Source organism: Anarhichas minor, unplaced genomic scaffold (assembly GCF_050575085.1).
Source record: "Anarhichas minor isolate MPS153535 unplaced genomic scaffold, ASM5057508v1 ptg000028l, whole genome shotgun sequence".
NCBI lineage: Eukaryota > Metazoa > Chordata > Actinopteri > Perciformes > Anarhichadidae > Anarhichas > Anarhichas minor.
The window spans coordinates 3,522,735-3,550,156 of NW_027466474.1; the positions used below are offsets into that span (position 1 = coordinate 3,522,735).

The 27,422-nt window shown below is 42.3% G+C and overlaps 1 protein-coding gene across 5 annotated transcripts in view; it reads left to right on the forward strand.

Moving 5' to 3' along the window:
* The window catches only part of enox2 (ecto-NOX disulfide-thiol exchanger 2), a 146,171-nt gene that overhangs the window by 105,854 nt on the left and 12,895 nt on the right, over positions 1–27,422 (forward strand). For 4 of the 5 annotated variants that reach the window (XM_076102932.1, XM_076102930.1, XM_076102931.1 and 1 more), the window contains 8 exons: positions 4,978–5,133; positions 6,055–6,120; positions 10,641–10,847; positions 13,619–13,852; positions 15,288–15,500; positions 18,399–18,505; positions 23,594–23,708; positions 26,306–26,493. In XM_076102932.1, the coding sequence (XP_075959047.1) occupies positions 4,978–5,133; positions 6,055–6,120; positions 10,641–10,847; positions 13,619–13,852; positions 15,288–15,500; positions 18,399–18,505; positions 23,594–23,708; positions 26,306–26,493 (1,286 nt within the window). The remainder of the gene's footprint in view (positions 1–4,977; positions 5,134–6,054; positions 6,121–10,640; positions 10,848–13,618; positions 13,853–15,287; positions 15,501–18,398; positions 18,506–23,593; positions 23,709–26,305; positions 26,494–27,422) is intronic. The other variant, XM_076102933.1, reaches the window with a different exon arrangement.

Sequence of the window (27,422 nt, forward strand, 5' to 3'; positions counted from 1 at the left end):
AAATGCAAAGAGGGGGGGGGGGGGGGGCGGGGCGGGGTGACTCTTGGCAGAGATCGAGCGAGGCAGATTTCAGCCACTGGTAGGGTTCCAGGTGGCGTGGCTAGCTCGCCTCATTAGAGAATATTATCCAGCATGCCTCACAGCCACCGCCTAAGTCTCCACACAAACCCCCCCACCACCACCACCACCCCGCCGCTGACTGCTAGAAGGGACGTTTACCCTGGGAATCAGAGAGGGGATAGACGGGGAGGGGAGACGAGGATGACACGAATAGTCAGGAGCTTCACAAAATCAGGTTTTTTTCTCTCTCTCTCAATATATATATATATATATATATATATATATATATATATATATATATATATATATATATATATATATATATATATATATATATATATATATATATATATATATATATATATATATATATATATATATATATATATATATATATATATATATATATATATATATATATATATATATATATATATATATATATATATATATATATATATATATATATATATATATATATATATATATATATATATATATATATATATATATATATATATATATATATATATATATATATATATATATATATATATATATGAAATAGATTGTTTAACATCAGGTGGAGGGAAGAGCATTTGTACGATATTCTCTCTTGCGTGTGCACTCCTGCATGTTACTGTACACGGAAGAGGTGTGAGCAGGGGGATGTTTGTGAGTTTCAGTATTTTCTATCGGATTGAGAATACCGACTGAAGCAAGTAGACGAGCGTGGTGAAAAGGATCAGACAGATGTGTGGCCGTGTGTGGGTGGACCCCGCCTCAGGTTTCTTTTGTTGTCCCACTTCAAGAGGACATTTTCGCTCTCTAGATCTCTGCAGCGGATCCGCAATAGTGCCGTAAAGAAGACGCTCCGTTGTGCCGGCTTTGCTTTTTCACACTGAAGCAAACTGTGAAGTTTCCACAGGTTCAAAGAGACCTGCTCTCCCTCGCTCTCACTGAGAGCGTGGAGGCGTGGAGGCTTTTAGCACGTTATTGAACGGTGCATCATGTATTGCCAGGGAACAACGTTCCTTTCAAAGAGAGTCATTTGATATTCACAAGAAAATTTATAGTTTTGGATATAAAATGTCAAAAGCATTTTTTTGGTCCTCTAAATTCTAAACGTTTGGCTGCAACTAATCATTTTCACTATCAATTAGTTGATCCGTTTCCCAGAGCCCAAGGTGTCGTGTTTAAATGGCTTGTTTTGTTCCACCACACAATCCAAAACCCCAAAAATATTCAGCTTACTTTCATAAAAGACAAAGAAAACCACCAGATATTCACATTTTAGAAGCTGGAATCACTTTATTTTCATTACATTCTGACTGAATTAATGAAGAAAACTGTTGCTGATTAATTCTTCTGTCAAATGACTAATCAAGTAACCCACTAATCATCTCAACTGTTCTTCTCAAGTACTTAACCGCTACAATCATCCGCGCTCATTTGCACATTTGTCGAGGCTTCCCTTCATGACCCGGCTCTCGTTGTCTCAACCTTCTCAGGCTGGTATCTCATTTACCGTTCATCTAGTCTGCTGGTTGAATACATTAAACAGGAGTAATGGTCTCACAGAGTGTTTCTGTGTCCAGTCGTGTTCACAATTTAGTATCAGTCCACTGAACTATTAAGTACAAGGCTACTGTTATCAACGGTAGCTGTGTTTGGTGTGAAACAGTTGTTTCAGTGTGGCTTTAGCGTTCCTTTGGATGCGTTCTAGTATTAGGTAACTGTGATGTAGGCGCCCTGATGACCCACTCACCGACTCGTCCCCGTAGCATTACAGATTAGTGGATGTTGAATGGAGTTGCCCGACTGCTCGGCCTTTTTATATTAATGAAAGTGTAGCCCAGCGCTCTGTGGCAGCGGCTGCTTATTAACCCCGTTCACGCCCACCTCCACTTGATTGGCTGCAAATGTAATTTCGGATTGATTTCAGAATCGTATTGATCTCCGTTAAATGCTACTGTTGGACCAGGGTCTGCCTTTATTTGTAATGGTTCTATCGGTGGCGTTTCCACTGTGATGGTTCACACTGCCGAGGGTAGAAGATTGATGGTAACAGCCGACGGGTGACCTCGGTCAGTTCAAACCTGGGGCATTGCTATTACATTGAATGCACCTTATTAACTGAGCCACCAGTAATTTTAACCGTCTTCTTTCTGGAGTGCAGAAGCCAAAAGAGAATGGAAGAGCAACGACTGTTGACTAAATTGTATTGTGAACATTCTTTGGTGGACCGGTTATCTCTCAACAGTGGACTTTTTCTACTGGCAATAAACAATTAGGCTCACTTTGTTTGATGGTGCCGGAAAAAACTGGAAAAGAAATGAGATTTATTAAAAATGACTCTAACATCGATCCTCTGCTCGTGGCACAAATGTTAAAATTGCACCAGCTGTTACATTCTCAGCCTGTAGGGGGCAACATGCCTACACACACCTGCAGGTCTAAAGTCATTACTTTCCTATAGGTGGTGCTGGTTGCCATTTGTTCCGTCTTGTGCAGAATCTGCAGCCTGTTAGATTTCATTCTATGAGGTTGTGAGCTGATCCTTTTAAGTTATCTGCACCTAAACAAACGATGAAAAGAGATACATCATACCTCATTGACTTTAGTGGGGCTACTGGCTGTTGTGAAAGCTCTACTAAAATACAAATCTTTCCGGAGTTTTGTACCGTGAGACATCCATAAGTTAGAACGGCAGCTGTTGTCGGCAGAAATGATGGGAATAAACCACAGGATGCTCATTTCACACTGGCTGGCAAAACAGTCAAACCCAAATATATAAATCCTTTCCAAATGTAAACTCTACTCTAATATACTATTGAAATAACAACACAAATTTGAATTTATGTCTGGAACATTACAGCAAATCCCTTGGAAAACTGTATAAATACATACATTGGATGAATTGCAGCAGTCTGCATGTTCATCTGTGTCCACTAACGGCGTACATTGTAATGAGTAGCACTAGCAGGAGGGAGGAAATATGGTATGTACGTGATGAAACGTGTCCTCCGGCTACGTGGTTGAGAGTGGCTATGAGAGAACTCTGCTGTAGCTGGAAAGAAGTAAATAATCTCCTTTATTGCACACGGCTCTGCTACATGCTTGCTTCAGGTCTTTGGCTCTTAATGGACGAGGATAAATACATAGACACTCTCACCAACACACACACACACACACTCCAGAGGGAACATGAGCAGCACTGCAGTGAAATTGCACCAGCCAATGTAACCAGATCGTTTCCTCCGTGTGAGCTGAAATCTAGTTTGCTTTGCATCGATACACGACATATGAACTCATAAGCGTGTGTCCTAATTTTACCACTGGAACAGTGGAGCGTTGCCTCGGCGGGAAAATGGAGTATGATTTCCAGAAGTATCGTATCCGAGATGCACTGAATTCAGCCTCTTTCTATGTAAAGTGTTTGGCATTCAGGTTGGTTATTGCTCCAGCCTCCCATCTTCTCCCCTTCTCTCCGTCTTCCTTTCCTTTCACCTCAACGTGCAGAAGAAGCCATCAATCGCCTGGTCCTTCTTAACACCTGTTTCCTCTCACTCAGACACCTGGTCAGGAGACCGATGGTGAGGTCATCAATAGACGCATCATTTCCATTTTATGTTCCTTTTAATGTAGTTCGCCAGGCTTCCACTGTGTTTTTTTTATTTTGCTCTCTCTGGCCTCTATTTCTCTGTCCTCGTTTTTTATCCTTCAGCCGGTTTTATCAGTCCAACGTCCACACCCTATTCTGAGTCTTCTGTAATGTGCATATTCCTCAACTCTCCGTCACTGGGTGTAATTTAATTCATCCATTTTCTCTCCTGCAGTAGATTTAGAGGAAATCAGTTATAAGGAAATGTAGTATCTATTTCCTGTGGTGCTGTACACTATATCCTCCTTCACTGGACGTATTGCTATTGAAGATCAGAAAAGTCATAACTGTAATGGTAACCACGTAATGTCTGTTGCTGTTATTCTCTGTGGGAATCTCACAATGAACCTCAAGTGAATACCTAATTACAGGTACAGCAATTTGGGACGCTACAATAGTCAGTTTTGTTGTAAATTGGTGTAAATTCAACTGTATGTATATTATTGGTCAAAGTTAAACAGGTGTTGTATTTCTCTCTGATTCTACTCGTCACTGTGTTGCCTGTTTATTTATGTCATTACTCGTATTTCATCGACTGTGTCTCACAGTCGGCCGGTATCAGCTTCTGGTTCCCATTAATTCCAGTACATGTCTAGTACATCCCAGTGTGTATGTGTAATCCCTAGTGAAGGATTTGTTTCAGCAGAGCAGTGCTCCTGCATGCACGCACACCGGTGCGTAAACATTTAAACACCCTGCGGCATAATTGTCGACTCCAAATCCTCTGCAGGTGATGTTGAGGCACACACTGGAGGGCAGCTTCATTTCCATTTCAGAAAGCTCCATACTGGGACGCGTGTGCACATGAAAGCACATGTTGTGGCTATGGATGCTAGTGTGTGTGTGTGTGTGTGTAGGTTTTCCCAGGTGTCTTGTGTAAATCCATATTGTAAATAAAGCCTCTCTGTTACGTAGGTGTTCGGATCCAACTCTGTGCATTATCCATAAGGTCATCACTCAAGCAGCAGGAGCGACAGCGAGAGTGACGCAGTAAAAGTTTCTGAAAGTATGCGTGTTGTTTGTGCGATGATTTATTCATGAATGGCTGTGTATTCTATTATGAGTAGGCTGCTCGTGTGTCACTGGTGTTGACAGAAGAATCACTCGGGGAATAAGTCCACAACTTAAAAGGCTGAAGTAATACCCGACCAAAGGTTATCTGTTGGAAACAAGTCAGTGTTTGAATGTTGTTGTGTAGGAGTTCTCCTCTCTCCCCGTGTGTCATCTCATTCATTCTTCTCTCCTGCCTCCAGACTTTGATCCCAGCCTCGGGATGATGCCTGGAATAACCCCGCTGAATCCCATGATGCCCGGCCTCGGTATGGTGCCCCCACCCCTCTTCCAGGATCTGCCAGTTATCAAGGAGATCATCCACTGCAAGAGCTGCACCCTGTTCCCCCCCAACCCCAGTAAGTCGTGATGTCATGCCAATCATGCACCTTCTGCACCCACCGACAGTCTCCTTTACCACCATCAGAATCACGCCGCGATGAAACGCATGTCATTATTAGGGCCTTGGAGACATAGAAAATATACTCGACTTGTTTCATGAGCCCACGGCCCTCCTGTAGTGGGACTTTTGTATTCAAGCTTTCATTCTCGCCTCCAGCAGTCACAGATAGACATGTTTTAATTCCTCTCTGTTTGCTTCTCTGTCTGCTCATATGTCACTGCATCCACAATGTTTACTCAGTCAGGTTAAGGTCCCTCTAACTCTGTCAGTCTTCTCTGTACAGCATCATTCCCTTATACCATAAAATCAATGCTGACATGTTTTATATGTTTATATTTTCATTTTTCCAGCCAAATGTGGAATTGTAGTTGTTTTGACTTGACTTGAGAATGTAATTTATGTTACATTATATTATCAGGGCTGCAGCTAAGGATTGTTTTCATTATCGATTAACCTGCCAATACTATAGAAAGTGTACAGATCTTCTCAAAAGATGTGCTTAGTAAGTTGTGGTTAGATGTCAGCATGTATATTAGTTCAGAGCAGACTTGAGATTATGCTTTCCTTTCATATGTCAGACCCCGAGAATTTTATGAACAATTTACTATTCCAATCTGGGAAACCTCAATCAACAATGCGTGCTGTTGCTCTTCATTTCTTCTCCCCTCTTCCTGCCAAACGATTAACCTCTTCATCGTGAGCTGCATTTACGTCCGCACAGCAAACTCTCAGGGCAAGTCACTTTGTGTAATCCGTCTCGATGTGTGCTGCACAAGCTGTTGTTTATATTAATCTCACCTCCACATTCCAAGTATTCAGAGTCAGAAAACAAGTAGTGGGGGGTGCTTTTGATTGATCCCACCTTTTGCTTTTTCAGATTTCCTGCTAGAAAAGTTTCTGCCTGGGGACTTTATTCAAACAAGTCTTACAAGTCATCTTCAAGGTGAACTAAAACAAAAGCTCCTCGACGCAGTAGCATTTGGGAGTTTACCATCTTTTCACAAAACAAAACACACACTCTTGCATTCTCCTTTTTTGTTTTGTTCGCCACACATATAATACAGTTTTTTCAGATGTGCTTGCATGTATGTGGTGTGCATTATGGCTCATTGTAAACTGTCACTGTCACAACATGGTGCAGGAGGATAAGCTGATTAAAAGTTTAACTTCACAGAGGAGCATATTTCTAGCTTGTCGTCAATGTGAGGAAACGTACAGGGTAAAAAAGATCATAAGATCCTCCGTGTGGAGTTGTAATATTATTGAATAATAAGTATTGCTGTGAACCCGAGATGTGTTCGGGATGCAGATGGTTCCTCAGTCTGTGAGGAAAGGAGGGAAGCGAGCGTTGATGCATGCTGCTTTCAGGCTTTTTAAGCAAATATCGCAGGCAAAGCGCTGGTGTCTTGGCAACACGGTTGCATATGGTGTCCATCACAAGTAGTCATTACCCTCTAGCTGCACGCGCTCAACCTGACACCACATGCAGCATCCCCTCTCACTGGCCTGTAGCTGAGCAGCTACAACCCTGCGGCCCTCCCTCAGCTCTCCTGCTCTCCCCCTCGTCCACTCCCTCCTCAGTGTGCATCTCTTTAACGTGAGTGTGCCTCCTCATCTTTGATGCATCCTTCTCCCTTCTCCTTTTCCATTCAGCCTTAACCCCTCGTTCACCTTCTCCACTGACGCTTCCTCCCTCTCACCTGTCGAGTGCTGACAGTGGTATAGTGGCTTTTTTTTTTATCTACATAGTTTGAAAAGACTGACAAGACTTGTGGACTCACTTGACAATCTAATTGGACATCAAACTCTTATTGTCTGTCTCTCTTTCTGAATGCAGTCTGAGGAGAAATATTTATCTTTTAAGGAAAAGATTGAGCTTTGAGGATAGTGCCAGTGTGTTACATATGCACACATATATTTAGCTTAAATGAAGAAAGATGCCAACTACAGTAGTTTATCATTTAAAAAAACGCCTGAAAAAGTCAAGTACTGGCCGTGATGTTCATGTCTGTGTGTGATAAATCTTTGCTGCCCGCTCTTTGTTCATGTGTGACGTGAATGGACTAAACATGTTTACTGGAGTGTTTGTAAATGTAGTTTATCTTCTGAATAACAGTCCTCGGAGAGTTGCACCCTCCTCCCCGTGGCGGCGCCCCTCGGACTTTAAAAGGGTGTTTAGCCGGTCGAGGTGATGGATGGTGATGATCTGTGTTAGTGGAGCTTCACCAGTGGGTGGCCACACAGACGGCAGGCCTGAGGGACGGCGCTGGACTGAGAGTCAGACTGTGTGTTTGCTTTACAGCAGCCTCCGTATTTATCCAAAGTAACATGACAGAATAAAAGCACATCAACCAGCGTATTAGTCAGCCAGTGATTCATAATGGACCACAATGCAGTCTGCTAGTTTTCAAAACATATATTTACTAAATGGGCAGAAAGCTAGAAAGTCTTGTATATTATATTTCCAACAGATTCAATTCAGGCAGTTTTTGAGGTAGTTTGTGTTTATTGCATTATGTTATTATTTCAACTATTATAATCCTCAATATATGCAAATAAGTTGATACAAATATAACAATTGTTCTATAATATAATGCGGTTCTCAAACTTTCTGCATCCTCTTCATAACCTGTCAGTATGGGATCTCTCCCTTCTGCATCCACCCTCTCACTCCTCTCACTCCTCAGTTCCTCTGTCTGGATTCTAAAATTGTCAACCTTAAAGCGTCTCACAATTACTCAAAGGGGACACGCATAGCGAGTTAGAATTAGGACCAAACAAATACTTTTTAGAAGTGTCTGGCAGCAGCACCAACGTGTTCTGATTCCCACAGCGTCTCCCTCTGTCCTCTCTTGGTCTTACTCTGCAGTTTGATGCAAATAACAAGCAGGTGAACCTGATAAAATCCCGCGGTCTGTTCACAAATGCTCCTAATATATTGTATGATATCATGTAATTCTTGTAATTCAATCAAGAAATCATGAATAGTGAATTTGAATCTTCTGCATTTGCATAAAATGCGCTTAACGGTGTCCCTATCGTCTTCATCAAACACTCGTGAACCAAAAAGGGTCAGTTCATTTGGAACTCTTTCTCTGCACCACCTTGTACTCTTTCCCGTCGATCTCAACTCAACACGAGTCTAATTCTGGAAGTCAAGGACTGGAACTGCAGTCAGTGTTTTGCTTTCCCTGTCACATTTTTAAGGAAAGCGGAGGCAGAGGGAGGGCTACGCAGCTGAAGAAAGGGAGGGAGGGAGGGAGGCAGAGCAAGTGAAGAGAGAGGGACAGTGCTGGCTGAAAGTTTAGTTTCAGCTCTTCAGAGTACTGCGTGAGAGTAAAAGGAGCTCTGACAGCAGACGGATTGTGAGCAGATAAATCGTTTTAACCAGAAGAGAATCCTGCTTTCACTGCTCGGCATGCCATAAATATTCTTCTTTTTTTGTAAATGATGCATCTCACCTGGCTGGGTGATTTATTGTCGTACCATTAGGATGCATCATAAATGTGTGGCAGCAATACAGCTCCGGCTCAATACAGTTGTCTTCTCAGATTGCTGAGCTCTCGACTTCGTCATGTGGACCCCGCTGAGAAACGTCCTTTCAGTTCGCATTGTGATCTCATTGTTTGTTGTTATAGCCAAGTCTTGTACAGTTGAGGGTTAAGGTTTTAAGAATTGACTGGATATGCTTTTCCTCTCGGGGCTTTATTGAGAGAGGGCAGAGGGTAGGAAGAGTTTTTATATCCGTTTCTTTGGCGTACGAGAATCTAAAAAAAAAAGGGAGCCAGAAGGCCAGATCGGAAAATCTGAATGTAGGCCACGAGAGCTGTCGCACCGGATGAACTTCTTTACCCACCGTTTGTTTTACAGAACAGACTTTTCTGTTGAATATCAGTGATTCTGCGGCGAGTTTACCGCCCCACTTAGACTGTTCTTCTGTCTGACAGTGAGAGGAAGCCGATGAAACGTCTGTATTACGGCACCAGGTCTTCAAATCCTTTTGATCGCGTGCATAAGAGACCGCGCGATATCCGGATTAATCCACTTGCTGCTTATCAGCGAGGCCCCTCATGAAACACTCCAGGTGTCCGACCAAGTTCAACTCGGGTTCTCTTCAGAGTGTCGATATCTACGGCGGCGGGAGCTTCAGTAACGCTGATTGCGAGGCCTTTCTAGCAGACATCCAGAAATCCAGCATCCTCAGCGTTCCACTGATCAGCCGGTTCACTCCTCCATAGACCCCCGCTAATCACATTCATCATGGATGAGAAAGCTGATCTATCGGAGATTAGATCAGTCAACACTCATCTGTGTTGAATAAGTGATTTCTGCAATGCCGGGGACCTTTCACATGAGAGGATTTGCAATCACGTTGTGGCCAAAAGGATTTCATTGCCATGCATGGAATGGTTTTGATATTAACATTCATCTAACAAAAAAACAACAACATCCGAGCATATTGCTCAAAGTTATCATTATTCATGCATTAGGCTTTATCGGGGGGTTTTTAGGTCATAAGTGCTATGTTTAAAATATGACTTAATTGAATTTTGCAGCACCGTACTCCAAAATGTGGCCTGTATTTTTCAGAGTCGTTAATCATATTATACACAGATTTATTCTTCTTCTTCTTCTGCAAATGTTGTGTGACCTGGCTCCTGTTCTTCTCAGCCCGAATATGGAGTTAGACCCCAAGACCCTCGTGGGATTCATTTTTAATTCATGCCCTCTGGATATCGTGTATTTGCTTTTGTTTTCCTTCGTCGTTATGTGGGGATTGGATCAGTAGAGTCTCCTCTTTGTAGTTATTGAAGTCCCACTTTCCCCTCTTCAGAATCTCTCCCTAAATATTTTGATAGATCTTTCAGTTCCATCATATTTCCGTCTATATTTTTAACTTCCATGCATGTTTAATATATTTATGCACCTGGTAGGCAGTCTGTACGATACAAACACCCAGGCTTTTTGTTATTTGTTGGAATCGTTGCTATTCAAATGTTGGCATTAAAAGTAAGAATAAATATATTTTTGTTTCGGAGCTACTCTTCTCTCTGTTCAGAGAGCACAACATTGTTGTTATTTAGATTTTCTTTTGTTGACTGTACATACGAGCATACATATTTATTTTTGAGTAAAAACAAAAGACAGGAAATCAGACCTCCTCAGCTCTCCCAAAATGGTTTCCAGCAGCGATCAGAACAGTATGTTCTCGCAATTGGACACATTGTTTTTATATTCTCAAAGAGCATAATTCACACGCAAAATCGAGTGCCAGTGTTCTGCGACAACTGAATTATTCCTTGAGTTGTTTGTGTTTCAGCTGTATTATCTCCACATAAATGCAAGTGCACACACATTCATCATTCAGATTATTGTTTTCCAGCCATGTCTTAATATTTCAACCTAGTGATGGCTGATAAATAACTGTTGTTTACTCTCCTTTGCTCCACCACTTTTGAACAGACCTTCCGCCTCCGGCCATGAGAGAGCGCCCTCCGGGGTGTAAGACGGTGTTCGTCGGCGGTCTGCCCGAGAACGCCACAGAGCAGCTCATCGTGGAGATCTTCGGGCAGTGTGGCGAAATCACCGCCATACGCAAAAGCAAGAAAAACTTCTGCCATATCAGATTTGCCGAAGAGTTCACTGTGGACAAGGCTCTCTATCTGTCGGGTAAGCTGTCGTAACTCTACAACCTTATTCTGTAAGAGCTCATTGGCACAAGCAAGAATACAAACTCCCATAGACCATGTTAAGGGAGTTACAGCTGGAGCCCTCTGTCGGTTGTCAGAAGAACAATTGCGTCAAAAAGAAGTTGAAGATACAAGCCTTTAAGGTGCATTTTTGTAAGAAAACTAAAGCTTACACTGTTATTATCTGCAGACTTAATTAATTCACTTACGGGTAAATTGTAGATGAATTGAAACGACAAACCATTTGCAATTTATTACAGCTGTGATTCATGCCATCCTCCCGATAGCAGCGGTGGCCGAGGCTCACGTGTGTTGTATTATTTAGAACTGTCCGCCATCCCAAACCAACACTAAAAAATATGATTTTTTTTTTTTTTTCGAAACGGGTAAAAATAATTACAGCTGGTGGCCAGGATCATTAAATTATTCAGGATAGTCTGGGAAAAAACACATATAACCAGCAGTTTCACCCTCTTTGCAACTGTATTGGGTTTACTATTGGAAAGAACAGTTGGGAAGCAGTGGTTGGGATTAATAATGGTCGACTATAGCCGACTAGAAACAGGAGATATAAATGAGCATTAACTCAAAAAAAGCACATCTAATAACCGTGTGACACCAGCTTACGGTTTCTTATCTTATCTTCATTTTCACAGCTGCTTCTATGGCCCAGACGTCCTAAATCTCTCTGTGCTGGCCGTATATTCCTACTTTGAAAAACCCATTTAACCTAGAAGCCAGTTCAGTAGTATTCCCAGCATTATTAAGTCACAATGTCTGTGTGTGTTTGTGTGGGAATCATTTTGAATGACAGGGTCCTGGTGATTTAGCCTGCCTCTATTCTTACGGTGAGACGAGGGAGCTGAGGTCCATATATTAACCAGATGACAGAGCTGTGCAGTTTTCCCATAAATAATACCCCACCCACACACACACACAAACACACACACATGCATACACCACACTGTGCAAACACAATACCCAGCAATGATACAAACTCCAGCACACTGAGATCTCCTCCATATGAAATATTGAAGTCGTGGTAGATTGGGAGCCTGAAGCAGAAGAGAGTGGGCTGAAGTAGAAAACCCCCGAACTCACACTCATTTCTTTTCCTGTTTGCAGTGGCATCTACCACGACCCCCCACCCCCCCTCCCCCACCCTCTCCTGTGATGAGTGTGTTTGGCCTCACAGTGAATCACACTGGGCATCATTACCGCATCCTACTAGAGCACGCACGCACACATGTGTACCCAAACACTCAAACTCAACACACTCTCTGATTTTAACCAATTAAATCACAAAATGGGCGTGATTTCCCTTCTGATCCGCAACCAGCCATTCGTGAGAATTGAGTAAGGAGGAGAGAGTGTGGGGATAAGAGGGAAGAAGGGGGTATTGAAGGGATATTGTGGTCTTTCAGCGCCTCGAGAGAAGTAATTGGCCTTCCTAAGTCTCTCTTGTGTATTGACCAAAGGATGCAGTCCTTCTGTACGACACAAAACCCTGAATATTCAGTATATCTTGTCAAAGGAAGGGATCCAACTAGCAAAATAGATATGACGAGGATAGGTGAGAGGGAGGTGGTAGGCAGGTAGACCCCGACAGAGAGCTCAGTGGTTTCTCTGTTATCTGTTAAGTAGTCTAAATACAGTTGGTGGAAAGTGACTCTATAAAGACTCAAGCTCATGTCTGTACCCGTTTGCTCTCCTGCTCTTTTATTCCTATGTTGCTATTCAGCTAACTCAAAATCATCGCCTCCAGGCATGTTTTTCATTTGCACAAATATTTTTAGTGCCCATATTTTAACACTTCTCGTTTTCTTAAGCAGTCTAGAGATCTAAGATTTACATATTGCCATATGGACATATATTCTAATATAAGATATTTTGTAGAATATGAAAAAAGAGTGACTGCCAGGTGCGAATGGGAAGTGTGAAGTTGACAGTTGTCAAAATTTAGAGGCATTCAGGCGTCGCGGTGGTCTCAAGATGGAAACCACGTAACCGTGACTTCCTCAGTCTGAATGCGACGAGGGGCCTTTGTCACATGCCACCCTCTGTTCTCTCTCCCTGTTCCTTGTTTCTCCCCACTGTCAAATATCTAATAATGCGACTGAGAGGCTACAGCCATGCTACAGGCAGCGGTGCTTTAAACTGAATGCTAACGTCAGCATGCTAACACGTTCACAAGGAAAATGCTAACATGTGGATGCTGAGCGAGTTAAATGTTTATTATCTTCACCATTTTAGTTTTGGGTGTTAGTTTGCTAGCATTTACTCGTTAGCACTAAACACAAAGTGCAGCATGCATGAAGTATCGGATAAATTAAATGGTGGCGCTGCATGAAAGTCAGGGGATCATCAAAAGGATTACCATTCAGCCTGAGGGGGAGGTGACTGTGTGCACCACATTTCATGGAAATCCATGCAATCGTTGTTAAGGTATGTAACTCAAAGCTCAACCTTATGCTTGTGCTTGAAAAGTCAGGGGATCACCGAAGTCGTTAGGATTCATCCTCTGGGGACATTGAATGTCCGCACAAAACGTCATGCCACACATGCCAAAAAATAAAATCTAAATGTAGTAAAGAAAAGTTATCTAAAAGAAACAAGGGGCATTTATGCACCTTTAAAATGCACAGTGTGTAAATGACATGAAACTGTTTACTTTATTTTAATTGGTGAGTTCCCCGCCGTCCCATCTGGTTCTCCCATCATTTTTACTTTTTACTCTTTTGCCTCCCATAGGTTACCGTATCCGTTTGGGCTCCAGCACAGACAAAAAAGACTCCGGCCGTCTCCACGTGGACTTCGCCCAGGCCAGAGACGACCTCTATGAGTGGGAGTGTCGCCAGCGCATGTTTGCCAGAGAGGAGAGGCACCGGCGCAAGATAGAGGAGGATCGCCTCCGGCCGCCCTCCCCTCCTCCCATCGTGCACTACTCGGAGCACGAGTCCAGCCAGCTGGGAGACAAGATCAAAGGTTGGCAAAATATAAAACATGTGCAGTAAAATATGCGCATGATATGATGGCACAAACATAACAAACACAGCTCTGTAACGAAGTAAAACCTCAACACACACAGTACTTTCTTTAATCAACCCAAGGGCATTTACATATACAGCACTAATTGTCACATCGTTAAAGACCAAACGAATGTAAATAAGGATCTAATCATGGCACCATCATTATTTCTGCAAAACACCAACTGCTAGGTAGGGAATAAGGTAAAAGAGTAGTTCTGTATGTGTGTCTGTGCTCGTCCGTTTGTGCACTTGCAAGCCAAGGCATTACAGGAAGGGTCCTAAACTGACAAAGCAGTTCTCTCATGTTCTAACAAATTCAGGGAATTTGTTTTCAAAAGATGCTTCACAAAGGCTGTTCAGCACGGTATATCAGTTAACTGTTCCCTCAGCACATGCTCCTCTCTCCTCTCCTCTCCTGCTCATCCTCTCCATTTTCTCCTCTCTGCTCTTGTTTCCCCCCTCTTCTCAGCTTTCCGTCCAGTTTCTGGTTGAATAAACTTGTTTCACTAATAATAAATGGCACTTCCAGGTCTCAGTTCCAGTTGCCCGATAACAGAATGTCTGTGACTTTGCCTCTCCATCATCTGCGTGTGTCTTTTCCAGCTCTCCCTCCCCTGGACCTGGTGTAAAGAACTCTTACACATTGTTGTTTCAGCCAAGGATTTGTTTCTGAACTCTTTGGGCTGCTGTTGTTAAAGCACACATCCCGGCTATTTGCCACAGATTTAGGTTTTCTCTTTCCTGAATCTTCCAGCCATAAGAGAAGAAGTGGTTTAGCCCTTTTCAGTGCCAGTTATGTTCCTGTACTCCAAATCCAATCTGTCCTTTCCATGACATCAATCTCACAGCAGGACTTTTTATTTTACCAAGACCACCTCTTTTTACTCCCCTCGGGTGTCATTGAGGTCTGTGAAGTTCTTTGTTACCGAGCGTATGCCAGTCTGTCATACGTACAGTTCTCTTTTTCCTTTCATCCAACAGCACAGATGTCTGTTTGTTCCCCCAGCCTTGTTCGCTGCGGTTTGCTGTGGTTTTATTTTATTTATTTTCAGTGTCACCTCGCTCACATTAATCCTGACTTTACATTGTCTACTTTTTTACTCGACAAAATAAAACCTTCTCGCTACTTTCTGTATTTAAATACTCTTAATTTGCCTTTATGCTCTTATATATATATGTGTTTTCTACCAGAAATCAGGGCGGCCCTGTCTCACATGGATTATGAGTATACTGACTTTTACAAGACTACGTATGTAATTCTTTTTTTTTCAGCCTGCCAGCTGTTGCTTTCACCACATTTAGCGTCCTGGGACTGGACAGGAATGAATTATTATTGCTCCCCTGCATAGAGCCTGACTCTTCCTTTCTCTGTGTCCTCACCTCTTGGCCAGATGACAATGCGTTTCCGGAAGCGGTGCATGTGCTCCTGACCTGGCTGGAACGAGGCGAAGTCAACCGCAGGAACGCCAACAACTTCTACTCCATGATCCAGTCCTCCAACGGCCACATCCGCCGGCTGACTGGCGAGAAGAGTCAGCATGAGAAGGAGGTGGAAGAGGCCAAAGACAAGTTCAAGACCGCTCTGGCCGGCATAGTTGGCCAATGTGAGTCCTGTGTTTTCAATCACACACACACACACACACACACACACACACACACACACACACACACACACACACACTTGGCTGTATAATACAGTATAAACTGTACTGTACTTGTACTGTAAGTGTACAACAGTGTTTCACTTTTGCACAAAGGCCAAAGCAAGAGAGAGTAACTCATTTTACTACTAAAGTACATATCGTACTCCTTGTTGTGCAGTATAAGTACAAGAGGAGGATAAGAAAGAGTCCATGCTTGGCCAAGTTTCTGGTTCAGTGTAAGTTTCCCTATCATAGGAACAGACACACAGCATAAACACAATGTAAGACTTGTTGTGCCTGAAGGTCTTAACGCTGCGAATAAGTAAGTATGATATTATTATACACATTGTGAATATGAAGGTTATTGAGTTTTAAAGGTAAGTTTTGTTACTTTCCTAAACGTGCTGTTAAATCACTCTAAACTCGGCATTCAGTGTCCTGCTCCTTTATTTCTTCTGAGGTACAAATAAAAACACCACACTGGTACCTGTGACTTCAGAGGAATATTATTCATGTTTCCTTCAGATGAATGTAGTATGTAGTCCAACACATCTCTCCCATGAATACAGTGGAGGCCAAATAATCACGGTGACGGCATATCTCGGCTCATTTCAGTTAATGAAAGGCCAAAGGCAAAGCGTAGCGCTCCTACCCACCTTTGACAGCTTTGGCTGTGCAGCTGCTGGTTTACAGCACCGCCTGCGGCATTTAGTCTCTGCGTACATCCCACCACATGCATGTTAAATAGAATGTAAACAACCTTCAACACAAAGTTCTGCAGAGTTGTCAGCTTTTGTATATTATAAAAATAATACATGTAGAAGACATAGAAGGTGTGTGTGTTTGTATAAACCACCTCCATCATTTCAGCCCATACAGACACTTCCTAACTTAATTCAGGACCTTGCCTTCTTCCTGCTGCATTGCTGATCGTTATAATGATATCACAGAGACTGGGAGCTTTTACAAGTTTCACTGTGTCCATACCAAATATATTCAGCCTGCTACTCTTTTAGTTGACATCCACATAGGTCTGTTGTAGATGGAGTTCATAACAGGTCAGTTCACCCAAGTCACAAAAAAGCCATATAGTCATTTAATCCCTATGGTCTCTAGGCATGCAGATAGTTTTCTTTTCATGTGCCCCGGTTTTGAGATATTGGCTTCTCAATCTTCTGCTGCTTCACAAATACAATGGAGCGGTCCAGAGAATTTGATTTGTGGCGCTCAAAGCATCGAAAAAAAAAAATCCCCGTGGCTCTAAAGCATCTTTCCTCTCCGGAAACAAAGTCGCCCTTTTTCTAAAGATAATCCTCAGACCTCACTGTAAAGAGTTGATATTTGAACTGCTTTGTTGCAAATAAGCTCACAAGTTTGAAAGTCTGTCTGTACCCTTTCCTCTTTTCTCTGCCTTCACCATCGATTTGCTCCATCAAATTACAGAGTACAGGGAAGATGCTATTGATCCCTGTACTGTTCTCTCTCTCTCTGTCTCTCTCTCTCTCACCACTCTGCAAGCACACGCACACTGCTGGCGTTCATATTGACCCGCCCCCTACCCGTGTACGTTAGGACCTCTGGGATACACAGACCTCCCATACACTCCTCCATGACCACCCACATGACAAGGGATAGCTGAAAGGGCAATGGCTATATCAATACATTGCAGCTAAGATCCTATCTGACCCAGACTATACAGACGCAGAGCAGCCGTCATTGCACACATCACAATTAGGAACAGTGGAAACCTCGGACTTCCTAATGGTCCTAATACCAATCTCTGACCCAAAGAAGCTCGCTCAGCTCAGTCGTTCTGCCGTTACATCTGCACTGAAGGGTTAACTAGCGAGGCTTGAAGCTGACTGACGTTTGGTTTTTTTTTAAAAGAGAGAAATCTGCATGGGGAAAGCAGATCAGGAACACTATGCCACTTTAATAAGTGTCCTTGGGCAAGATTCTTAACAGCCCTCTGCTGTAGTGGAGCTGCACAGTGGTCAACAGTGGCACGCGTGAAGTAGGTTATTTTTGGCATCTGCCAGTTGCCTAGCAAAAGGTCCCTCGTTGATTAAATATTTAACGAGACAAAGCCCCTGCACCGACGCTAACCGCTCGGCGAGCCTGTTTTAATCACAGCAAGTCTTTGTTAACCTGCTGTTGTTCAGCACGCACAACGTTTGCCACGTTCACTCTCTTAGTTCATTAGCGTTAGCACGCTAATATGTGCTACACAGTACAGATGAGGCTAATGGGAATGTCATTGGTTTTGCAGTTGTTTGGTCAAACAACAGTATGAGTCGTATTTGACAGATAAAATGGTGGTTTTAAAAGAATAGTCAGGGGATAATAGTTATTATCAAAGTTTTTATTACTACTCATCTTAAGAAGGACATGAATAGCTCTACTACATTTTCAGGCAAACTATCCTTTAGTTATTAAGACATTTTATTTAAAACCACCCTTCATGGTGGCACTAGAGAAAACGCCAGTGTAGAGCCGGGCCACTGGCTGATAAATATTATGTCAGTATATTAGCAGAGCTACAGTGTTCAAGGGCTTTATTACTATACGCTAAATATGTTGGGAACATGTATGATTTATTTAAGTTATTTAAGTTTTGCGCGTGGGAACTATCAGACCAACCATCCATGAGATGATGCACTGGCATCAGCTGGTAAGTAGATCACACGCTTTCACACACACACACACATATATAAACACACACACACACACACACACAGTTCTTTACATCCCTAGTTGACAACACTTTCTCACTCCTCTGCTCCTTCCCACCTGCCCTCTGTCTTTCTTTCTCTCTCTGTCTCTGGATGGTCTCTGGTCCTTCCCTGCGTCCCGCCACAGTTGAGCAGATTGTGTCTGTATTCCAAGCTGCTTCCAAACAAAAGGCATGGGACCATTTCTCCAAAGCTCAGCGCAAGAACCTCGACATGTGGCGCAAACAAGCAGAGGTTAGTACACTTTGATTTCTATCTGTGGTTCAACTGATTTATTGATATTTAGACTTCATCCCATTCTGTTAAACGGCTGTCTCCCTCTTTACTCTTATGAAGTTCTGTTTTTTTTAAATAGATAGATAGATATTACATTAGGGCTACATAATTATACTGAAATTCATACAAGAGAAGGGGGGGGGGGGGGAACAGGTCAAATCAGAAGTCAAAAGAGCAGACTCCTTGTTACAGTAAGTACTTTGAATGAAGCTAGGGCACAGAAGAGGTACCTGCTCACTCCAGCCAGTGTGAGATAGGGACACACCCAGGTGTGCCCCTCCCTCCACCACTGCCCTCCCCATTGGATACAATCTGCTGGGTGAGTTTTCCATCTCTAAGGGTGTCCTGCACACAGGTAAATCCGTACAAGCCTTCTCCCCCTGCACCAACGAATCGGAAGGTTTTCTGAGTGGATGAGCGAGGAGGAATATCTTGAGACATAAAAGCGTATTCATTTCAATTCACACTGCTACTAGGTTTGAAAACAAATAAGCCTTATTTTTTTTATTTTTTTTGCCAAATTGAGCATTACAGTAATTAGCATGATGCCGCATTGTATGTAATGGAGGGTCTGGATTGTGGTACAGTCCTGGGTCTAATGGACTCATGTGTGATTGGTAAGTTTCTTTGAATATCAATATACAAAACCAACAGATTTAAGGTGAAGCAGCAATCAACTTGTACAAAAACGTCTCTTTTAAAGGTAGGTGTTGGAAAGCTTGTTGGTTTAATGCTCAGACCTTGAGGGTCTCTCAGGGATCTACTCTCCTCTGTACAAACACAGTAGCAGGTAGTGTTCAAATCTATTATGTGGGTACCAGAGTGATTTTATCATTCTTTTTTCTTAATTCCTTTAAAGAGTTACTGTATACACACTGCCTACACCAGGGAGTACAGCATGACCGTAGATTCAAGCGAAAGAGACCACTATGGCTGGGCGCTCCACTGCAGAATATGTAAGGAAAAAACTCCTTTAAAAGACATCCTGGTTCGAACATTCTTTGTGGTGTTTCTCTTCCAGCTACTTTACACTTAATTATAGCTGTGAGAATAGACTTTATTGCCATTCAGAGTGACACCACACTGTGTTTTACAAGTGTTTGTGTCTCAGAGTGAGAAGCAAACAGACAGATGAAGTCATTTGGACACAAAAGGTTCAGCACTGGCCCAAATTGAGTCTATGTCTCTCTGGAGCCGTCTGTTAGTGTTTAAGTGAGTTTATGCACAGTAGGGAAACAGCCCAGAATCAGAAGATATGTGAGGCCACAACTAACTGGTAGAAACGAAACCTTTCCCAAAGGAAAGAAAATATAGATTAACCTACTAAAGTATTTTTGCCACCTAGCCAGCATAATCAATATTTTTATATTTACAATGGATCAAATCACTACTTGTATGTCAAAGGGGCCGTTCACAGTGACAAACTCACAGACAATTATCACCTGACTCTGCAATCAACCTCAGCTCTACACAGCATTTTAGTTTTACGGCCCACAAGTTTTCCCTTTAGGTTCACTCTCTCCGCTCTCACTTGCTCAGCATTGTTTCTAGCAACAGCATGCAGCTGTTGGAGTTAGCAACTAGCTGGTGAACTTAATGGATCATTTAGCAGCTACAGAGACCAGTATTTCCCTCAGAAGTCAAAGGTAAAAATGTCCAAAGGGGGTTGAATATTGGACTTAGATTCATCATGACTCCAAATTAATTTCAATGTTACTCTGTGTCTTCTGGATGTATAAATAAGCAGCTGTTTGATAACAACCTCGCCCCAGCAATTTTTTAAGGTATTGATAAGTTATTTACAGCTTGTTTACCCTGCGTGAATAAATCTTCATCAAACATAGAAAACACAGCCTTGTGAGGCTCATCCAGTTGATCCAATATTCACTCACCTTTTTGGGTTTGGTCACCGCCAACTACTGAGCAAAAATATGTGACTCTCGGCTTGCTGGATGCTGGTTGTTTACTTCAGCTCTCTGTCATTTATCGCTGGGCTGATAGAGCACACTCAGCTTGTCTGCCTTTGGTTTTATATGTGGGAGTAATAAGAGCTGTGAGACCCGACCATACATTCTGTGTGAATGCTGCATAGAGCTGCAGAGGTGGGTGCTAATTCTCAGTGACCGTCTGCACAACTGCTCATTCTTTTACATTACACGGAGGGAACTGACTCAAAATCAGACATATGGCTCAATGCAGGTTTATTTTCACACTGATCACAGAAAGGCTGCAGCGCATAGCACTGGCAGCCACTGGCCAGTGTAAAGAGCATAGGTAAGTAAGTGCAGTTGCTCAGGGGTAGTTCATCATCAAATAGGCAGCCAGTTTCACTCTCAGTCATATTGTATATTGTATGTATATTCAGCCCGGAGGTGAAATATGGAGGAACGAGCAGCGGCGCTGAGTCGCTGCAGCTCGCAGGCAGAATCAGACAACAGCTGCCTCGCTCGGTGTGTGTGTGTGTGTGTGTGTGTGTGTGTGTGTGTGTGTGTGTGTGTGTGTGTGTGTGTGTGTGTGTGTGTGTGTGTGTGTGTGTGTGTGTGTGTGTGTGTGTGTGTGTGTGTGTGTGTGTGTGTGTGTGTGTGTGTGTGTGTGTGTGTGTGTGTGTGTGTGTGTGTGTGTGGCGTGCTCCATACACACCAGCTGGTTGTCTGCATGTGTTTGTGCGTGCAGAGTACCTGTTTGACCTCTGCCATGGGCTCGAGATGATAACGTCAGCTGACAGATGTTTGTTTACTCTTGGGCAGTTTCTGAGCTTCTTAGCATTATCTTTCAGCCTGTTGTTCTCTTTCATTGATGGAGCACTTGTGTCTCTGTCCACTGGTGGTGTTTGTATAAATGTGTTTCAATACCAACTTGGTAAACTTGTAAAGTGAGAACACTTAACCCTTTTTAACTTTATTATGTATTTATGTTGCTAACTAGATGACAGATATCCTTGTCTGTGAAATATATCATGTAGGCTTTATTAAGACTATGGAGTTACTAAAGGTGAGTAAAGTCATATTTTAACAATGTTATCAACCCAAACAATGGTTGGCTAATTTCCTAACTGGCTGAACTCGTTATAGAAGGTGACGCGTCGTCTACACTACCCAGTAAAGCGTTAGTCAATGTCTTTTTCAGCCAGGACCGCGATAATTCAGTATTATTGCTTATCATCGCTTCAATAATAGTATAGTGACGAGATATTCTTTTAGAGATATAACGTCTAGATAATGCCTATCAGAGCATGAGAACATTTTAAAGTATTTTGAAGTTTTGGGTAACACTTTATAATAACTACACACTATGAAGCATTAGTTAAGTGTGAGTAAACACTTAATTCATCATTTATAAAGCATTGTTCCTACATTAATAATTCAGTAGTATGCAGTTCATAACAGCAGTTATAAATGTTTTATTCTTGATTAATAAGCCCGTCTATTACGTGTTTCATTATTGTGTTTTCATACTTTATAAATGATGGATTCCCCATTTGTAAATGAAGTGTTATATATTTTACAAACCAATTATTAAGGAGTTGTAGATGATTAATAAGATAATTTATAAAGTGTTAGTAAATGATGAATAACTTATTTAGATGGACATTATTCATGCATTTATATATATATATATATACACAGGTTAAGCATATATTAACATAGTCCCTAACCACTAGTGTATATCTAAATCATTATATAAATGCATGAATAATGTACATCTAAATAAGTTATTCATCATTTACTAACACTTTATAAATTATCTTATTAATCATCTACAACTCCTTAATTGGTTTGTAAAATATATAACACTTCATTTATAAAGTATGAAAACACAATAATGAAACACATAATAGACGAGCTTATTAATCAAGAATAAAACATTTATAACTGCTGTTATGAACTGCATACTAATGAATTATTAATGTAGGAACAATGCTTTATAAATGATGAATTAAGTGTTTACTCATACTTAACTAATGCTTCATAGTGTGTAGTTATTATAAAGTGTTACCAAGTTTGGTTCTAATGAAACGCAGAAATTAAGTTTTTCTTGCTGTTTTATTATTTTTCTTCGACATGTGAACGTGTTTGTCTGACCCTGACCTCAATGTCTGTGGTCTACTTGTGTTTGCGTGGATGTTTTTCTGAGACCTTCAAGCCCTGAGTGGAAAATGGGTATCGGTCTGTGTCTCTTGACAGCACTGTGCGCTTGATTCTCCTGCTTCATTATCATAAGACCTCTTGTTTTTAATAGAAACACTGTTTACTACTGTAGCTAAACATCTGCTCACAACAGGGAATGAAAGCGGAGCGATCGCTTCGTCCGTGTGTTCATGGTTTGGGCTTATCATGGACCGGCTACTGTGTGTAAAGCATCACCAGGATTCTCTGGACACGGACCTGAAGGGTTTGGTCTTATTTACAGCCAATCCAGTCCATCGGTTTGAGCTTAATCTTTAAACCATTTTGAAACCTGTTTCTGGTTACTGGTCTCTAGATGGATACAGTCATTAGTTATTCTGCCGGTAAGGGTAAAATGAAACTGATAAGAGTGGTGTTTTACAGTTACTGCTGTGGGTTTCCAGATGTGGGTGTAGAAAAACCAACAGCACACATTGTAAACAGAATATGCTCAAAGACACATTTCATGCCTTGTCATCTTAAATCTGTGTTTCCTGACGTGATGGTGCTTTTGACATTTTTGACAGGAGCTGTTGTTGTTGTCACACACGTATCGTGTATTTTAGCTGCCTGAATGTGAACGATTTCTCCCAAGAAACAAGAACGGCAAAGTACAAAACTGTGGGGTCTGGCTATATTTGTGCTACCATCTGCCCTATCCCTGTGCCAGAGGAGGAATGTAGCTCCAGCTCTGATTCATCTGCACTCCTTTGTCCTGTACTGATCTGTTATAGGTATTCCTCACAGCTAATGCTTAGCTTTGAAATGAAAGAGGGGGCCTCACTGATGATCCTTCTACTACTAGCACCTGCTAAAAACGTGCATCAGCCGTCAGTGTTTGCCGTTCTGACCCTCCCATCTTGTCTGTTGTGTCTTGCAGGAGATTAGAAACATGCACAGCGAGCAGCTGATGGGCATCAGGCGAGAGGAGGAGATGGAGATGTCGGACGATGACATGGAGGATTCCCCTGACAGCAAGGACTCGGAGGACTCGGGTATGCATATGCATGCACGTATTCACAGTTCAACACGTCTGTCAACATGCGCTGATCAAGATCTTCAGGGGATGAACGCCGAGAGCGTTAAATAAACGGGGGAGACGGCTGTGTTTGACTGAAATGACAGTAATCATCCCCCGAGCATCTGACAAACGCCACATGAATAGAAAAACACATTCAAAGTACATCAAAATGCTGACGCCAAGCACGCTTTACTGAGTCGATGTTGAACATGACTACTAAATGACATCCAACCCAGTCCCCCTTGTGATGCACACACCTCCGTGCGTGTACGTGAATCTGTCCACACCTGCCAGCTGCTGTCTAATATCAGATCGGGGTACCACTGAAGTGCCATAATCCTCTGCTTCTCCCTCAAAGGAGTCTCTTTGTGTTCGCTGAAGCAACAAAAACTAACGGCGCTCCTAATCTCTCCACCGCCATTACAATAACCCATAAGTCTAGAGCAGTCGCCTGGGCAACATGCTGCATCCGTCACCACCACATGTACGCTCGTCTCTCGCCTTGTGTTTCGTGCCGTTACGCTCTCTTCACACACTCTTTCTTCTCGCCTTATAATCATTCCAAGCTAATGTGACAGCTTCTCTAATCAGCATGCAAATGTATGTAAATACAGTCGTCAGCTCGGCCCCTTCTCTCTTGCAACCTTGCTATATTTAATTTATATATCAGCAATTAGCATTGCCGGTAAAGACCTGTCATTCCACTCGATGCAACGGGATTGGCAGAGGTGACGGGTGTTAATGTGACACTTTGTGTTATTTGTGTTAACAGGCTGACTGTTACACCCCCTTTACTCACTAACCTTTTAGCAAAGGGGCATGTTTACACGTCAACCAGGCCTGCTGAAAACACCTGTGTTTTGACCGCAGCCTCTTAAAAAGTAAATCAATGCTCTGCGTCTGACTCATGTACAGAATAGAAAGCAAAAGAACCGCTTGTGTGCGTGACTGTGTGCCTGTAGGTGTGTGTGTGCGCGTGCACACGCACGCTCGTGGATATCTGCAGGTCGATAGCGCCGCCTGTTATGTAACAGAAGGGGAATTGCTCTGAATCTGGCCAAGCGGTTGACATCCCCTCACACCAAGTTGATGAGGCTCTCAGATCAATACTCTTCTCTCCTCATACCCTCATTTTGCTGGGAGAAAAGTACACACAAACACGGCGTGGACGCGTACACACACTCGCCCAGCAAGAGTTCATTAACACTGCCAATGGTCCTCCATGATAGACTGCAGGCAGCACTCATGAACACCCACACAAAACCTAACCAGACACGCAGTCATGCACACACACACACACACACACACAGAGGATGGGGCTTATCTCCCCACTCCAGTCAGTGTATTTCACTTTTCCAAAGAGCTTCGCCCCTCAAGGCCCACAGGAGGAGAGCAGAGCTGATAATACTGGACATCTCTGGAGCTGAGCAGGTTTCAAATAATAACAACTCCCACTGTCTCGTCTCGTTGCTCAATAGGTCAGGTTAAATGTCCAGTAGGGAGCTATTGGACAAAACACTCTGGGAGTCTATGTTGATATACTGTAAGGTGTTTGATTATCTGACACGGATTGAATATCAAAATAACAATTTACAGATAGCTTGCCAGCATGGTGCCTTGACATTTTGCTCCCTTTTTTTTCGTTGGGTAGATGTGTGAAGAACAATTTCGGTTTCACAAGAAAGGTTTCCGGATTTGTGTCCTCGGTTTGTTTTGTCTCGGCTGTTCTCACTGGTTTGAATCGAGTGGGTCTCGGGTCAGTAAAGGGTGTTTTTTCCGCCGAAAATCCGTGTTCAAGATTTCAGAACTTTTAAATTTATATCTGATGACAGTTGTGGAGTTGTTTGCTAATGTTGCTTGCTAGGCTGCTGTCAATAGAGTTGTGAAGTGGAGAGAGCAGCTGGTTCCAGTTCTTTTCTCTATTCCCGCTTCAAATTCTTCTTAAAACCATAGCCTCAATATTTGCTCTAAACAAACATCAGACTCTCACTAATACTCCAATATCCGTGAGTTTGGCCACTGCTGCTATGTAGAAGAAGCCGGTCAGAGCAGTAGTGAATTTGTGAAACAAAAACAATATTTATCAATCATCTGAAAGTAGAGCTACAGTCCCGATGAAGCTGATTAGATGAGTCTTAATGAATTAAGCCCACGGATACTTTGATGCTGTTCTAGAGAGAGATTTAGAGGTTTTCTTAAGTGTGTTCTGATCTTTTTCTGTCCTGCAGAGAAGGGTAGAGACATATTTAGCAGCAGACGTATATATCAAGAGGACATTTGTCATTTTGTGTTTCAAGATGCCAGAAGTTTGCATAAAGTCAAACTGAGCTCTACTCTTTCTCCATTACGCTTTGAATTTTAAGATGCTCACCACCCCGTCATCCTACTTTCTTTGCCCGCTCTCAAATGAACAGTGAGAGATCTGCTCACAAATGTCACCTGATATACAAGCTTCAATATTTGATAAAAAAAAGCCGCACTCTGAAACTGTGTTTCAGAGTGCTTTACACGATAAACATCATATTTTGTGTTTTACACGATAAACATCATATTCCATTCTGTTCCCTGTAGCTGTTTTCCAAGCAGAAGCCTTGAAGGAGGAGAACGACTCCCTGCGCTGCCAGCTGGACGCCTACAGGAACGAGGTGGAGCTGCTCAAACAGGAACAAGGCAAGAACCAACCAATCGGCAGTGAGGAGGACAACACGCACTCTCAGCAGCTCAGCTTCCTGCAGCAGGCTCTGCAGGGCATGCAGAAGGTATCTACACACGCGCAATCGTCTGTCCAACAATAGGTTTAATCTTCTATTCCTAACTGTTCAGCACCCGGATGTTTTCAAGAACAAAGTCTCTCAGGTTAAACCCATTGCATTTTCAATGCAAGTCATTTATTCACGACCCTGCACTTTAAAAGTGAGTGCTGTGCGGGAACAAGTAGAGAAGTACAGCTGTCTGCAGCAGCTGTTGGTCTGTTCTGAAGAGCTGCTAAAATAATTATCTTTTCAGGTTTACTCTGGTTAACGGAAAACTTATTCGCAGTTGGAATTGGTTTTATTTGGGATTGGAGGGTTTTGAGCTGTGATTCGAATAGCGCACAAAACCCAAGGCTATTAAAACCATTTCAAACCATTTATTCAAAGAAATATCATGAAATGGAGTGGATCTTTCTTTGAAAATGTGCCTCGAATACCATTCAGTACTGTATGCTTAGTTCTGAATGTGGTTCTTTAATCTTCCATTCCCAAATGAAACCCCTCTCAGTGGTTGGTACTACGGTTTACTGGCAACAAGTCTATATATTCATAAGATACTTATGAAACTTGCTCTGCGTGAGACTCTGTCAGAGATACAGCAATAGAAGGCAGAGACAGGCATTCGATCTCTGACATTATGAAATGTTAGAAAATCTGAACTTTGAGAAAATTGAGTCATATGAACAATTCATTAATTCATAAAAATATCAACATCTTAAGCTGTGGTTCAAAGTTCCTTCTTGAACTGGGAAACAATCTTCTGGAGCTTTCACCCATTTCACATGATCTTCATAAGCAGATGGAGGAGGAAAGAACATCCATCACCGACTATATTTCCTTGAAAAGGGAAAGAATGAATATTTGAACATCTACAGTTTCACGTCTACTCTGCAAACATCTGCTGAGGAAGATGGTGTGATTTTGGTGACCTTGTT